Source organism: Onychomys torridus, chromosome 15 (assembly GCF_903995425.1).
Source record: "Onychomys torridus chromosome 15, mOncTor1.1, whole genome shotgun sequence".
In the NCBI taxonomy this organism is placed as follows: Eukaryota; Metazoa; Chordata; class Mammalia; order Rodentia; family Cricetidae; genus Onychomys; species Onychomys torridus.
The window spans coordinates 66,103,526-66,120,390 of record NC_050457.1 but is presented as its reverse complement, the minus strand read 5'-3'; the positions used below and the strand labels follow the sequence as shown (position 1 = coordinate 66,120,390).

The window sequence follows — 16,865 nt, the reverse complement described above, 5'->3', positions numbered from 1 at the left end:
AATGCTTTGTTTTTGTTTGTCTGTGTGCTCCTGCCCATGTGACCACCTTCTGTCATTAATTTTCTTCTGGTTATTGTGCATCATTTAAAACTCTTTCTGTATGGGACAGCTACAAAAATTGTACTGCACCTTTTCATTTGTATATTTCATTTGTATATTTATATTTCCAAAACGATGGAAATTTTGCTCAAAGTTATATAAGTATACATGATGTGATGTTGCTTAACGTGCTTAAATACCACTTTTTGAGTAGCAAATCTGTGCCAGATAACTGGAGTAGACCTGTAAAGGTCTGTGGAATCGACATGGGTGGACTTGTTTCAGGAACTCTGTGCTATTCTTTTCAGTGGGGTGGGAGGGGCTCCGCCTCAGGGTTATGGCTGAAGCTGCAGCTGCTGGGGTCAGATCACTGATGCATTGTACTAAGTGACAAGCTGGAGCTTAGGAGTTCTTTCTAGGGCCAGTTCAGTGAGCAGCAGTCATTTGGAGCAACTGTTGAGTCCCAAGAGATGAATGAAGCACCCGAGGGTATAGCGGAAGCAGTGCTTCTGACTCACCTGAGATAAAGTGTGTAGGTAATTGAATCTTCTCTGTAGAGTTTATATGCACAGAAGCAGTGTGTATGCTGTAGTCAGTTAGTCACAATAGAAAGGTGATTAATGATCAAACATATTTCAGTTTATAAACACCCAAGTTTCTGCATCTACCCTAGAAGAGATTATTAGGCATTCAGACTGGCCACACATGTAAACTTGTTGTGAATACAGCCACTAAAGACGGCACTAGAGATGCCTTCCATCAGGGAAGTACATCCTGAGGAGGAATTGACAGGAAGATGTGGTGTTCTTGAGTTAGTTGTGTCTTAAAATACAGTGTCTTCTGCCCTGAGAACCTGGTCATGGTGTTCCTGGAAAGATGAGTTGTACTTGAGTGGACAAGAAAGGGGAAGGGGCAGTTCCTCTCTGTGTGCCGGTCCATCCTTAGATGAGCGCCCAGCCTCCCATCTGTCATAGGAAACCCAAGTCTCCCTCCAAGTCCCTGCAGAGCAGGCACACAGACTGGCACACGGTGGCTGCCAGGACAGCAGACCTCTCCTGGCTGGTCTTAGCCCGTTTGGTTTCAGCTGGCACTATCTGCGGTTAACACGCTTCTTTCTGACCCAGTCATTGTCACTGAAGTTGTGCCATCAGCTTGTGTCAGATGAGTTGCAGACCCCCACTGTTTATAAGAACAGTCCCCCATTCCCACAGAGGCCTCAGTGCCAGCGGGAAAACCACTGTGTTACGTTACGTTGTTGGGCGGCTACAATACAGGGCGGGTCAGAGGAGAGCCAGTTCCAGAGCTTTCTGGTGCAGCACTGTGCTGTGCAGGCCCTGGGTGAGCTCTCTCTCAAAGTCCGTTGTATCCCAGGTCAGTTGGCATCTCGGCTGTTGTCAGTTCCCTTAGCAGAACTCCAGGTGGTTTCAGGTTTCGGAGTGTTGAGCTTGAAGGAAGGCCTTGAGAGGGTGCCTTGAGGCACCGTGTCTTACGTACATACTCCACTATGTTTTCTCATCAGGTGACTTTTTTTTCCTGCTGCCTCTGGCATAATTATTCGTAATCTGAAGAATCCCAATTGGAAACAAAACAAAACAAAACACATATTGCTTATTTTCCACATCCACTCCCCCTTTTCTTATTTCTATGGATAGTCTAAATGCTTTCATTTAATTGCAATTTGATAATTAACTGCCACAGTATAACACTGTGGTGGCGTTCCAATCAGAATTACTTCTTTAAAGTTAATATACTAAGTAGAATGGCATTTTTAGTTTTGTTTTAGTTTTGTAAAATAAAGTTGCCCTTTGGGGCCATGAGAAAGCTTACTTTTTACCTGGTATTAATCAGTCACTGGTTCTGACTGAGGTCTTAGATCCAGCCCCGGAATTGTGATGGCCTGTTGTGTTTGCTCATCAGAACACAGGAGGAGATTCTCACCTCGAGCTTCAGTTCACAGTTTTCCTGCAAAGCAAGTGGTTTGTTGATGCCTGTTACACAGGCAGATTGAGAGCAGTGTCTCTGTCTTTATACTATTGCGGGTTTACTGTATTTTAACTTGGTGTTTTATCACGTTTGGTTCTATGATGTCACTGGATAATTGACTGGTTTTACATTTTATTCTATTTACCTGTGGTTGCATGTGGCTGTGTGCACCTGATCACAGGGTCTGCATGCAGTCTGGGCAAAGTGTACCTGCTGAATAATCTCTCTCATGTGTTGCGAACAGGTGAGCCAGGACGGGAAGTCTCTCCTTGACAAGCTCCAGCGTCCCCTGACTCCCGGCAGCTCTGATTCCCTCACAGCCTCCGCCAACTACTCCAAGGCTGTGCACCATGTCCTGGATGTCATCCACGAGGTGCTGCACCACCAGCGTCAACTCGAGAACATCTGGCAGCATCGCAAGGTGCGGCTCCACCAGAGGCTGCAGCTCTGTGTCTTCCAGCAGGACGTGCAGCAGGTGGGTGCCCATGCCCTTTGCAGAGTGGTTCTCACCCAGTGTGTGTGTGTGGGGGGGTCTGGCTTCTGACTGTGACCTGATGCTCTCAGCATAGCTCTTGGCCATTCGCTCTGCTATGCTGCCACTTGGGGCGAGCGCTGCTGTCCTCTCCACTCCCTCTCACTTTTGTTGACTTATGAAAGTAATACTGATTTTGTTTTTTCAATGTGGCTATTGTTCCTCTAAGGTAGGTAGTGCCCCCAGTGGTACATAGGTGTATATGTAGCTGGTACATAGGTGTATATGTAGCTGCTTAGCAATGAGTCAAGTGGACTTACATGGCTGTTCGTTTCTGAGTAATCAGCATCTTTTTGTGACTTTGGTGGTAGGAAATAGGGTAAGTTGGGGTCCTCAGCCTGTTCTGTCTGCAGCTGAAGAGGACTCACATGGGGGAGCAGGCAGAGTGTGACATAGCTAGGACAATTATTAACTCATGTCCTTGCCCTAAACCAATGGAAATGGGGTAGCAGTGTGTGAGTCCTGGGGATGAAGGTACCCGTGTGTAACCAGTGCACAAGCACCCTGAAGGTGGCCTGCAGTCAACCCCTATGGTTGTCCTGGGGTCGAACCTCCCTCCTTTTTTGACGTCAGTCAGCCCCAGTCCCTGTGCATGGTTCAGGCAGGTTCAGAGTTCCATCTCTCAGGAGTCACCTGAGTCAAGTGGGTTTTCTGTGGTGGACTGCGAGTTGGGAGAGTCCTACTGCAGACTGTGTTCTGACAGACGGAAGATTCTCCCTGTGGACATCATTTAGTACAAGTCTGGTGAGTTCACAATACTTGTAACAGTTCCGTGACTTGTACTTTTCACCTACTGTACTGTTTCTGACTGTATTTTTGAGGTCTCTGGAGATCATGTAATAAAATGCCTCAGCAGTGAGCATTTTGATATTTTTACTACTTTTGGTTTTTAATCGGGGGAGAAGAGGGTTGAGCTCGCCTCCTTAGAGGCCTTACGAGAGAATGAGTACCACAGGGTCAAAGTACAAATTCTCCTCCATCTGAATTGTTCGAAAGTTCTTGCAAGCCAGGACAGTTAATAGATTATATCTCATGTCCCTTGGGTCTCACATGGTGACATAGTTGTGAGCTAATGCACTTTCTAACCGGGGCCTTCTCTGCAGAGGAAGCAGCAGCAGGGCAGTCTCTTCCCCTGGCTGCTGGAGACCCTTGTGTGAGAGTAATGGCTGGAACTGTGTCGGCTAGGGGAAGGACCAAGAAGGAAGCCTTCAGGAGAGCTTCAGGGTTCTGCTGTCTAGTCGGGCACCAAGTGCATGATGTGCCTGAATTTCAAAACAGCACATATTATGTGGGAAGTAGCCACAATTCTGAGCTCTCCTGTTTAAGCCAGCATTTACAAAATATTAGGTTGAGTATCAGGAGGAGAAAGTGTTTCCCAATCACACACCAATACTCCTGTTAACATTCCACAAAAACAGATACCGCCACTAAGGGGGATATTTCTTGTTGACTTGTATTGGTTTGGACCTGTTAATGAAAACAGGACATTTCTGTGTAGGTTTGACTTGAGACACCAAAGCTAAAACCCAGCAAGATTAATCAAAACAAACGTGTTGACAGTAGGGTAGCAAAACTGCAAATGCTTCTCTAGAACTCCAGAGATCGGTAACAGAGGTCTTTGTCGTGTTAAGCAGGGTGGTAAGCTGAGACAAAATGAGCAAAACAAACCAGAACAGCATTTTAGAAAGATATTAGCTGAAGACAGATGTGTGCAATTGAAAATAATCTATAAGTATATACTGAGCCAGTTAGCAATCCCATCAATTTTGTTCAGAGTAATGGAAAAGCCTTAGCAACTATTGTGCGAGAGAAGAAATACCGAACTCTCCCACTGAAGACACAGAGTGATTATGGTTTCCTGCCGGCAGTCTTCCTAGAAGAGAATCCTTGCAAGAGCATTGGCCAGACTGTTGCAGACACCCAGGGAATTGGGTCACAGGGGAATGGCTGGGGAGTTTGGCTTAGTGGTGAATTTCCCATCATTTCTGTACAGAAGCAGTTTGGAATGGTAGGAAAGTATGTGGTCAAGGAGAGCTAGTCTGGGCCATAGATCCCGTTCAAAGGACAGGGGATGGAGAGAGGGATTCGTTGTTGCAGGCTTACTCAGCACACAAGTGTAAGCTACTGCTGCTCCTACCTTTGGCATTATTAGCTTGAATGAGACCTTTGCCATCTTTCCTGACAATCACGTACTACACATTTCCATTTCCTCTGTTTCCTGTCAAGTAGCCCTCATGGAACGGTTATTTGCATTAAATATGGATTACTGTCTTACTTCTTGGCAGTGTTCTCATTTAAATCTATGCTTTCATTTTTATGGAAAGCTAATGGTGTTTGCTGCCCCAAGCTTGTTCAAAGAGGGTAATTCACAGTCATGGAAGTCGTCCAGAGCAGGATGCTCTCAGACCCCTTTTCTGCCTCACCCATCCAGTTTGCCCAGTTGTCAGATTGTGGGGATTCAGTTGTCCAACACAATGAGGTACATGGCTGTGCATATCTACTTTCTTGAAGAAGGCCACACCATTAGATGTTCATCAGTCAGGGAGACAGCTCCCTCAAAAGCCTCCGTTTGCTCCTGGCAGCCTCCTGTGTGAGCATCCTTCTAGAATTACCCCTGGAAGAACTCCTTCCAAGTATATGCTGTACTGTCATAGATTGTCATAGCCAGGAAGTCAGGTTCAGGTGTAACCGATGGTCCCAGCTACTTGAGTCTGGGGTTAGAAGAACAGTTGAGCCCAGGAATTAAAGGTTAGCCTAGGCAGCATAGTGAAACCCTGTCAGAAAATAAACAAACAAACACCCAAACAGATATGGGCTCCTGTCAGGATAGGACACCAATGACAACCCAAAGAATGATTGCTCCGAAGCCCACCTTAGGGAACCAGCAAGGTTATTGTACTACTTAAAGAGCATGGGTGACCCCAAAGCAGCCACGTCACTAGAGACTCTCACCCTGCCATGCATGGATGATGACTTTCCCGTAGTAGCCTTCCACAGTCTGTATATTCCAGCACCTCCCAAGGCCATAAGACCATGTGCAGTTAGGGCAAAACTACATATTGTCTTTATGTCCATAATGTGACTTCCAAAAAGGTCCCATGAATAGGACAGGAAACACTACTAGCTTAGCATGCTGAGGTGGAGGGTCGTCACCAGTTAGTTTAAGGCAAGCCTGCAGAGACACAGTGAGTTAGAAAACAATTTGAACTACATAGTGAAAATCTTTCTCAAAAAAGAAAACATCATTATGAGCTAACTATGCATGGTGTCTTTAAAACAGTTGCTGAAGGGTAGGCGTATAGCCCGCTGGTAGTGTTCTCTACCCAGCATAGGGAAGGCTCTGGGCTCCATCCCCAACAACACACATGCATGCACTTGCACACACACGCTCACACACACACACACACACACACACACACACACACACACACGCTGCTGAGGTGGATTAGTCTTTATGTGTTTTATCTGGATGTTCTTTGAGTTCAGGGTTACCTTAAATGTAACCCTGTAGCCTGGTGTGCGTTTCCTCAAGCAACATCAGATTCTTGCCTAGTGTGGACAAGCATCATTTCTAGAGATGGAAATCCTGTTAAAAAAAATACTGCCACAGCTTCCAGACAGACTTTGCACCCTGTCCTATGATGTGGTGATGTCCAAGACCATATACAGTGTCAAACCTGCAAGTTTTTCTCTTGGGGTAACAAGGCTTTCTCTTCAAGCCTTGTTTCTAGTTTAAAGGGGGCAGTAATGAAAGTCTACACCTACTGCACCTTGAGGAGTAGATACAGATTTAGGGCCCATAGTTTTTCAAAGTTTAGAAAGAATGGCGCATGTGATATGTAACACTTGCAGTAACCAATGCCCGGGTGTTTCTAAAAGTATAAATACAGTGAAGGGGCTGTGAGGGTTGTCTCTCTGACAAGGTTTTAATATTTGTTCAAAAGTTCCTAAAGTAATAATCACTGAGAGATAGGAACCCATAAAACCTGGTAGGTATTAGTTAGTGGAACCTTCTTACAGAAAACTGTTGTACAGATTGGACATGCTTTTTAGGATGGCTGGAACCCTGTCCTCCGAGCAGAAGAGACAAGTGTCAGGGGCCTGCCCTGGGTGATCAAGAATTGGCCTTAATCCAGTTGCGGGGGAGGGAGGGGTCTGCTTTGGCCACGCCATTTCTCCCCAATAGTCTGAACTGTTCCAGTGCAGGAGTTCAGTTCTTCCTGCCTCTTACAGCACTTGGCTGTCCTCAGCTGTGCCAGCCAAGAAGAGGCAGTAACCAAAGCTAAAGAAAAATGCTGGTGGCTGACTTCCTGGGTCCATTCCCACAAAGTAACCAAGTCCCTCCTGCCTCTGCTAAATGAGCAGGACAATTGTCCCTTGGAGCCCAAGTTTTCTTATGTTCTGGCCTGCCAGTGGTCAGAACAAATCTCTCCCACTCATGTCCCCCCAAGTAAACACACAGAGGCTTATATTAATTGCAAACTATATGGCCTAATGGCTCAGGCTTCTGGCTGGCTAGTTCTTACATCTTAAAGTAACCCATTTCTATAAATCTATACCTTGCCACGTGACTTGTAGCTTACTGGTATCTTTACATCTTGCTTCACATGGTGGCTGCTCTCAGTGGCTCTCTGTTGTCTTTCTTCTTCCTCCTCTCTAGTTAGAATGCCCCGGCTAACCCTATTCTGTCTGCCTTACCCTTGGCCAAACAGCTTTATTTATCAACCAATCAGAGCAACATATTTTCACAGCATACAAAAAGACACTCCCATCAGTCCCTCTGTGGAGTTCAGTGGAAGAGCCAGCATTTACTGTACACAGCAGTATGCCAGGCCTGCTTCGACAGCAAATGCTCAGACGGCAAGATGACCGTTAGATCATAGAAGCGCACTCACCATCATCACGGTCAAGCTTGTCGTCATTCAGAGATTTCCTTTTCATTACGAAGAGTCATGTTAAACCATTAGCGGTTTTCTGCACATTTAGTTTGAATGTCTGAGTGATGCCTTCATATTTTAGTGCCTTGACCTTGGAGTTCTCGCTTGTGTCCATTAGAGGGCACCAGTGGATTTAGAGTGCAGTGATTTGCTCCCTCTAGCTTTCTAGCAAATGTTTATCTCAACACTGTAAGGTCCTACATTGTAGGTTCAAGTCTCTGCAGATTGACAGTACCAGCAGGCTTGCAGCATTCTGATGGCCTGGGGGTTTTGTTGTTTTTAAGTAAGGTGATAAATAGACTATCCTACAATAATGTTTTATTTTGTTTCGAAGTCTTTCTCCCCTTCCATCCCTCCAAGATCTTACATGTAAGTGATAGGATGGAGCTTTGATGATACTTTTATAATTCTAAACCCTTTTCAAGTTGAAAATATTTCTTCTTTTTGTTTATTTAAACAATTACAAAGAACTTACAAATACAAATGCCACACATTGAAAATAAGCCAGACCCAAAGTCTGTACTTCTCAGTGAACTTCTGTCCAGCAGCTGTGGGCCCTCATGGTGGGCTTCACACTTGAGTGTGGACTTCACACTCCTCACTTCTCTGAGACGGTCATTAAGCAGTTTGAAGTCAGACATGAGACGCACCCTCTAAGGCCTCCTCAGCAGTCCCAGTTCTCCTGGGCAGCAGGTGGGGACTGCAGTTCTGCCCGTGCGAAGAACAGTAGCTCAGATGCAATGGAGTATTTATTTACAGCCTGAGCCACCAAAGAGCCTAAACTAGATGGCAGCAGGCCAGATGTGCAGGTGTGCTGGGCATCTGCCCTGTGGATGTTGCAGTGGTTCGTGTAGACACATTTAAATTCTCAACTGCGTGTGATTATCAGTGCTCGCAGGGAGGGAAACTGAGGCCGACATAAAGTGTGGAACTTCCTCCAAGCACACAGTCAGAACATGTCTGTGCAGAAGCAGGGCGGGTATTGAAGAGGTGTGTTGCAGACCGAATCAGCAGAGCTGGTGGATGAGTTGGACCACACTGACAGCATACCGACGGGGCCGGTGAGCAAGGGTGGTGACTGCCAGTGCTGATGTAGACAGGAAAGGATCAGAAAAGAACCACAGTGACAAGGATGAGAGGAGTGCATAGCCCTGACCTGAGCACCCACTGCCAGGCTTGTCTTCCATTCCCCAACCCCAGCCCACTTCTGCTCCTGACTGCTCACAATTCCAAAACAGTTTTTACAGGGTCTTGGAGGTTTGTTACGGTTTACTGTCATCTGATCTGTGTGGGTCAGAACTTTGCCATGGAGAAAGGAAGTTTAGTCAGGTCCTCAGGTGTGGAGCAGTAGACAGCAGATTGGCCTTATTATGCATCCACTGGCCCTTTGTTTTTCTAGATGTCTGTCTGTCCAGTTGAGAGTGTTAGAACGAAGCTACTGAGGACCAACACTAAGCCTGATTTGTCTTGACATTAGTAGAGGTTCCCACACCACTGCCTTGGCTGACTCTGCTTTATTTCTTTTCCATCCGAGATCATTTTGAGTTGTGTACGTGGGCACCTGCTGTGGTCTTACCTGAGTGTTTGTGTTCCCTAAAACCTTATGTGGAAGAGTAGTCTACAGTACAGTGATATCACTGTGTGGGACCTTTGGGACTGGCTAGGCCACAAGGACTTAATGCTCATGAATGAGATGAATGCCTTTAGGAAAGGAGCCTGGGAGACGTTGTTCAACTCCTATGCTGTGGGAGGACCCAGGGAAGCCACAGTCTGTAAGGAACGGGGCCTCATTAGATACTGGCACCTTAATCTTGAACTTTCTACTTTCCAGAGCTGTGAGTAGACATTTCTGTCACTATAAATTATCCAGCTCAAGGTATTTTGTTACAGTAACCTAACAGAATAAGACAGTTTCATAGTCACAAACATATATAACATACATGACCCATTTTTAACAGCACACTAACAAACATGTGATATATTTGTAATGTTTTAGCTGAATGTTTTAAAAGAGATCACCTACTTGTTTTTCCTCCACTCTCCACCAAAGACTCAGTGTGCATTTGATGTGAATACTCTGTTAGATGGTGTCAGTGTTGTGTGACTTCTCAGGTGTGGGAAGCAGTGTTCTGTGCTGCTAAGTCCCAGCTGTGAGGAGAAAACACCAGCTTGCACTCTGATTAAGTTCATGCGAAGTCTAGCTGCTGTGACAGCTCCCCGTTGGTACGATGAATTGTCCCCCAAATGCAGGGCTGAGGCATATTAGTGTTGTGTTTTCTTCTGTGTTTGGAGACTTCTAAAAAAGAGATAAAACATGTAACTGCATAGGTAAGCTTGAATCACCTGAGTTATGAGGCTTTGAACCATTTAAAAATGTGAACTGGCCCAGCATAGCACCATATCTACCCTCTCACACAAAACCCGTGGGTTTGGTGGCTCTGTCATGCCTCTGAGAAGGTGAGTTTTAATTTAATCACTATTATATGCAATCTTTATACATAGTACAATTTGCACTTTTAATATAAAAGCTATTTACGGTCCTGGTGGAGAAGCTGAAGTAATATTTTGTAATTATGAAGTGAATTAAATTTGTATTCAGGCATTTCCTCCAAATTTATTTTGTTTTGCTTCATGTTTGCTACAGAATTTTGACATGGAATGAGCCTTTCCTAGATAGGCCCAACCAGGGAGCAAGGTGGACACTGTGTTTATAGCTGATATGACTGTTTCTTTGCAGGTGCTGGATTGGATCGAGAACCATGGAGAAGCATTTCTAAGCAAACACACAGGCGTGGGCAAATCCCTTCACCGGGCCAGAGCTCTGCAGAAACGCCATGAAGACTTCGAGGAAGTTGCACAGGTACGACAGGGCTCCGAATATCCCAGTGGCTGGGTTGGAAGTCACTATTTTAACAAGCCTCAGGTGACCTAGCCTTTGCTAGGTGTTCAAGGTTGTTTGGAGGGGTTAAATTCATTTCAGAATGAGGCAGCCATCATCTAGATAGAAATGAGATCTGGTCAGTTAGCCCCCTATAAATTGTAGTGGTTTAGAAACAAGTTTATCTTTGATGATTTTGTCATATTTATTAGGCTAGATTGTGGCTTTCACTTCACAGTTGGAGAACAACAGTCCTTCTGAGGTTTCTGCAGTGATGGGCCCAGTATTCATCTTGTCCTTTTCTCATTTTGTTAATTGGGAAGCCAGAGCCAGGAGTGGAGGGTTGCTCAGAGCACAGGATTTGTGGAGTGTGAGTGTTGGCTGTGAGGTTACCAGGCAGTATGCCTCTAATCTGAACACTCACACAGAAGCATCACAGGTGTAAGGAACTGGAGGAGAGCTGCTTTCAAAAGACATCATCTCAGCCAGGAGTGGGAGGTACACACCTTTAGGCAAGGAGATCTCTGTGAGCTTGGGGCCAGCCTCATCTACATGAGTTCCAGGACAGCCAGGGCTGCACAGAGCCCCTGTCTCAAACAAATAACCCCACACCCAGACCAAAGAAGTCATCTAAGTGGTCCAAATCTAAATTCAGACAGATTAGGGTAATTGTAGAACATCACCAAGTCCTACAGGCAAGAAGTGGAAATGGCATCTGTGAGAAGAACTGTTGGGAAGACAGTGGTCTCTTCAGCAGTCACAGATGCTGGTGTCTGGGGGAATGCTGTCCTGATGTGAAGGTGTTGGATTCTGTACCCGCCTGAATTGCTGTTCCTTAAGGGGTTGAAGTGAGCACCGAGATTGGGATTTCCCATTCAAGTGCTTATCAGAAAACCGAAAGCATGAACTAGTCTAAGAGTAATGTTAACTGCCCCTGGAACCGAAGCAGCCTGTGAGAACAGACACTGTTCTGTTCACTTCCCTATAGTGAGCACCTACAGCAGCATCTAGCATGTGTCCATCCATGCTCAGCAGCTGCCTGCTTGAATGAACTAAGTGAGGAAAAGAAGTATCTAGAAAAGAGTGATATCAGCAGTCAGCAAAGGGATCAGTAAATACATTTGTAGATTAGAGGATTACTGTCTAAGCAAAAGATAAATCTAGGAGGTAGTCAAGGGTCAGACAAAGCTGAAGAGCCAGCCAGCCCCCTTGGACACAAAGGGCAGAAATATGCTGAAGATGCTGGATGAGGCCTGAGGACAGCAAGAGGCCTTATGCAGGCTTGTTGGCATTTTTGAATGACCACAGAAAATGTAAAGACAAAAAAAAAAAAAATCACTTCCAAATACATTTACAGCTTTGGGGAGGGGTATAGAAAGCCAAGTAAGTCAAAACTCAAAAAAAAAAAAAAAAAAAAAAAAAAAAGATCAAAAGAAGTGAGAACAAAATTCATGAAAAAAAATCACAAAATGTGACATAGTAGTTTATTCCAATATGCCAGTAATTACATAAATTATACAAAAATTAATTACATTTACTGAGTATCTTATAAGTGGATTAGCCATGTGTTTATTTTGATCCACATACCTAAAACATATATATCAAAAGTTTGAGAGACGTATACAAGGTATCGGCAAAAGATCTACCAGGAAAATCGTAACTAACAATGTAAGAGCAGCACTGAGACAATGTGGACTTGGAACATAAACTGTTATCGCTAAAGGCCCCAGTGACTAAAGGAAAAACAGAGTGTGCTCAGAGCAGTGTGGTCATGTGAAATAACCAGACTGTGGCTGTGTTGATGCTTTGCTCATGGCAAATAAAAGACCAGAGAATTGGACCTAGGAATGGAGTTGCCATCTGACAAATGGTACCTAAGTCCCGTCCCGCCACAGAAACACCTTAAACCCTCACCTTCTCAGCCTGGTTTCCTGCAGAGGAAAAGTGCCAACTCTGCTCTCGGCATCTGCCACCCTGTGATGTGGCTTGGATTTCTCATGCCCACATTCCATGTGGTCTCCCTGCTTTCATTTCCTGGAAAATGCTATGCCACTTTATTATATTGCCTTTATTTTTTTTTCCATATGATAAACTACTTCCAAAATTACTTTGGGTTGAACATAAATTTGAATTACAGGAGAAGAAAACATTTGGGCGGCAAAGAATCCCAGAGCACAAGGGCTAACACCCAAGCTCTCGAAGGCAAGGCTATTGCCCAGAGTGCTGGTTTTCATGTGCTTTCAGATTGGGGTACCCTCTACCTCACTTGAGCGCCTTCTCATATGAAGGACTGGAGGACCTGTCACTGCCTTTTACCTCACTGTATCCCCAAGGTTCTGCCCACTGTCGCCTGTGGCTAGCTAACCTACCCCGTAAACCTTGGCTGTAGGTCCAAGGCAGTCATCAGAGCCGCCTGCAGAAATCAGCCCAAAGGTTCCCCAGGAAGCAAGGGTCACAGGAGTGTGTGCTGTGAACAGCTTTTGACCCCTGCTCAGCCAAAAGGCCAGCTCTTGCTGGTTCCTTCTGCTGCCCCCTTGAGTCCCAGGACTTGCTCATTTCTTACTCCTTGTTCCTGGGAGTCCAAGGACCACCAGCCCTCTTCCCCAAAGTGGAAGTGCTGCGGTCAGAACCAGACGCATGCAGGGAATACTAGATAGGAGTGCGTTTGCTCATGTTGCAGATAGCCACTTTCCTCCCTCTGCCTTCCAAAGAACCCCTGGCCACACGTCAGCTCTTCTGCCAGGCACACGGGAGGGGCAAGGGTACGAGCAGCCGTAGGTTCAGCCTCTTCAACAGGCACGGCTTGTGGCAGAGGGCTTTGTGTGATACAGCACGAAAGTGAGTAGAACTTACCACGGTGGCATAGAAAGAAGGGTTTGGAGGCTGGCACCTGATCAGGAGTCATGGGGTGGCTGGGCAGTAGAGCCACACGCCTGCCAGGCTTGAGTGAGCCCAGCCTTCCGGGTGAGAGAGCTGCCTGTATACAGCCAGCTTCTTCTCCACATAGCTTGGACTCAGTACCTTAGTGCATGGCTTTTCTTTGTGTTCCTGTCCCCCAGATCTTATCTTTGTCTCTCCTCCAGTGCTCCGGCCCCTCTCTGGGTGATGTCCTCTGTTGCCAGCATTTTCAGGAGCTACCTCTTAGTACTTATCCGTGACTCTTCTTGAAAAGCATCATTTGCTCCGTAGACGGTCGATGCAGAGGGCACTCCAGTGCTTTTACTCTCCCTCCTGAACACCCACTTCCAGACTTGCAAACAGTGGGCCCTTAGCAGTTTACTTTGCTCAGAGTAGACATTCTACACCCCTGAACTGGGTACCCAGCGCCTTACACTGTCCCCTCCTCTCACTTTTGAGTGACGGTATCCCACATACTCAGTTTGTGCGCTTCAATCTCTGTGTAGCAGGCGTGGGTGGTCAGTACTGCTGGGCTCCTGTTCACACCCATGCATGCAGCCATACCAAAGCCCAGAAGACCAAAGCCCTTCCAGGAGGAGCTTGTGCTACCTCAGAAGCATCCATCAAGGATTGATGCAGAGAGAGGGGCTTCTCCCAGGACAGAGTGCGAGGCAGCCACAGAGCCACAGCTTGATCCTACAAGATGGGCTTGTTAGCCCTGCTCGAAACAGCTCTTTCCAGTGGAAAACGTCATGACTGTTGGTTGACTCCAGCTTGGCTTTCCTATGACTGTATATGGCAGATGGAGTTTAGACAGACAGGGTTTCTCTCTCAAGGAAGCATACTTTGGGTTTAAAGCTCCATTCATCAAAACCTACCTTTTCCTCAAGAACAGAGTAGCTTTTCTTACTTGATTAGCTCTGCGGGAGGGTAAGGGGTGAGGCAGCTTTGTCTCAACCCCTCATACTTGCCTGCTTCCTGTAAAAACAAATTGCAGAGGCACTATGATATCCACATCCATAGTTAGACTCTGGTTTTTTAGGGGCCAGTTAGACTCTGGTATTTTAGGGGCCAGTGGGCTGTTGAAACACCTTAAAATTGAGATCGAAGCTCTTAGTATAAAATATATTCCCAAAGGGGAAACAGAATCTGACAGCTAGAAAAGAAATCTCCTCTTGTTGTTAAGATGGGTTTTGTCTCGGAGATCCTTCTGATGCATTTGAGTCGTCTAAGTTGGTATTTGTTCAGAGCTCTTTTTTAGTAAAAAGATTTATTGATTTTATATGTGTGTGTGTTTTACCTGCATGTATATCTGTGTACCACATGCATACCTGGTGCCTGTGGAGGCCAAAAGAGGTCAGTTGATGCCACCCGGACCTGGAGTTACAGGTGATTGTGAGCTGCCACATGGGTGCTGGGAATCAAACTCTAGTCCACTGTGCCTAACTGCCAGGCCATCACTCCAGCCCCCAGAGATCTTAAAGTAGCAAATTGCTTAATACAGCCTTTTCTTGGGAACTTAGTGAGTTGCGCCTTGATGAAATAGCTTAAGCAGATTGAAAAAGGAAGCAGTGAAAGTGTATGATTCGGTTCTCTGAAAATGTGCTAAATATAGGTTTGTTCTGTAGAGCCATTCCAGTGTTGCAGGAAGGAGGAACCCTGAACGAACCCTGGTGGAAGCGAGCCCCAGGCCCTGCCTGACTTGCTCAGGTGCCCACCCTTGATGTAGGTGCCCTGGGTGGCAGTGTTTGATTCAGACGCTGCTGAGGCCTCCTCAGGAAGCACAGGTCCCTGTTGCGTACAGTCTTGCAGAGCAGGAACTTCCTGTGACGACTGTGAAGCTCTTCTTCTTTGTGCACTGGTTGTGAGTACATCTTTGCTGTGCAGTGAGCCTGCCCTGGCTGCTGTGTACTGTGTGACGTGCACAGCTATAGAGCATTTTCTCATACTACTGTACAAGTTAAAAATGCTTTTCACGTGGAAATTTTCACATCTGACTGATGGAAAGGAAGCCACTCCTTGAACAGCGATCGCTTACTTTCTAAGTAGTTTTCCGAGGTGGTGCTTTAAACTGAAAACACTGTAATTACAACAGATAAGTAAACCTCAGAGAAACCTAGTTTCTACAGTTCGTACTGAGAGCAGAGCTCCTGACTGTCCTGAGCGACTCTGATGGAGCCGCTCTGTGAGTGTTTACACCTCACCTTGCAGAGTCTTAACCTGCAGGTCTGTGGCTAGCTTTGTGTGTGCCATGAGATTACTGTGTCTTCCTGGACAAGAGTCTAAGAAGTTGTCATGTAGCAAAGTTCGTCCTAGACTTTCAGAGGACTAGCGGGTGCCCCCACTGTGTTCTTTGCTCTGGTAGGAGGACGCTGTGGCCACGTGGACATACAATGCATCCACATGTGTTGTATGACCTGAACGTCTTCATATGTATAATAAGCTTCCAGTGTTAAATAAATGCAGCTTTTCCTGTAAGGTGTCTTGTAGTTGAGTGTTTTAAAATTAACGATGGAGAATTCGGGCAGATATTTTTAATCAAGCGTTTCGCTCTTGGCTACAGTTGTAATCGGTGCCGTAGAAACTGCCCCGCCTTAGTTAGAGCCTCACACCACAGAGAAGAGGAGAAAAGAAAAAGGGGCAGGTTTGTGAGGCTGCCTGCCTTTCCCATCACATTTCCTAAACCTTAATGATGGACTATTCCTTTCTGATTGTGCAGCCACCAGGCTTCAGCAAATTACTTAGCCTCTCTGAGTCTCTTTCCTCTAACTTTAAAATAATGAATCCATTAGGGAGGAAGGGAGGGCATCAATGACAGAGCATGCTCAGAATTCCAATTCCTTTACCTAGAACATCCAGATGATTGAAAATGTTACGTTTTCATGTGATGCCCATGGCAGTACTTTGACACTGGCCAGCTACATTAGGACCTAACATAGGTGATGTTTATTGCCAGTGTTGATTCTCTGTGCACCTTACTTTATTGAACCCCCATTCACCCAGGGAAAATAACGAGTGGTCTGGTCAGATGCTAACAGGTGTAGATAGTAGTTGGTGTCTTAGTTAGGGTTATATTGCTGAAACGAAACACCACGGCTAAAATCAACTTGGGGAGGTTTATTTGGCTTACACTTCCATGTTGTAGTCATCATTGAAAGAAGTCAGGACAGGAACTCAAGCAGGGCTGGAACCTGGAGGCAGGAGCTGATGCAGAGCTCATGGAGGGGAGCTGCTTACTGGCTTGCTTCCCAGGGCTTGCTCAGAGCCTTCTTATAGATCCCAGGACCACCAGCCAAGGGATAGCACCACCCACAGTGGGCTGGGCCCTCCCCCATCAATCACTAATCAAGAAGATGCCTTTCAATACTCAATTTATATTATTTAAAAATTTGCACTTCCATTTATTGTAAACAGAGTCTGTGCTGTCTTTGGAGAGAACTGGGCCCTAGTGGCTGAGAGCAGGAGGAGGAGGAGGACCACTCATCTGCATGTGTCCTAAAGTCTGCTAGTTACACAATATAGGCTGTTTCTCCAGAAAGAGGAAGTGCTTTGGGCTCCATGGCCTGCTCCTAGAATTATGTCTTTTAATTCTCTGATG

General features: G+C 45.9%; 1 protein-coding gene across 2 annotated transcripts in view; it reads left to right on the top strand.

The window, feature by feature from the left end:
- Positions 1-16,865, top strand: part of Trio (trio Rho guanine nucleotide exchange factor) — a 313,085-nt gene that overhangs the window by 148,015 nt on the left and 148,205 nt on the right. For both annotated transcript variants that reach the window (XM_036206893.1, XM_036206894.1), the window contains exons 9-10: positions 2,267-2,497; positions 10,229-10,351. In XM_036206893.1, coding sequence (XP_036062786.1) covers positions 2,267-2,497; positions 10,229-10,351 — 354 coding nt within the window. The remainder of the gene's footprint in view (positions 1-2,266; positions 2,498-10,228; positions 10,352-16,865) is intronic.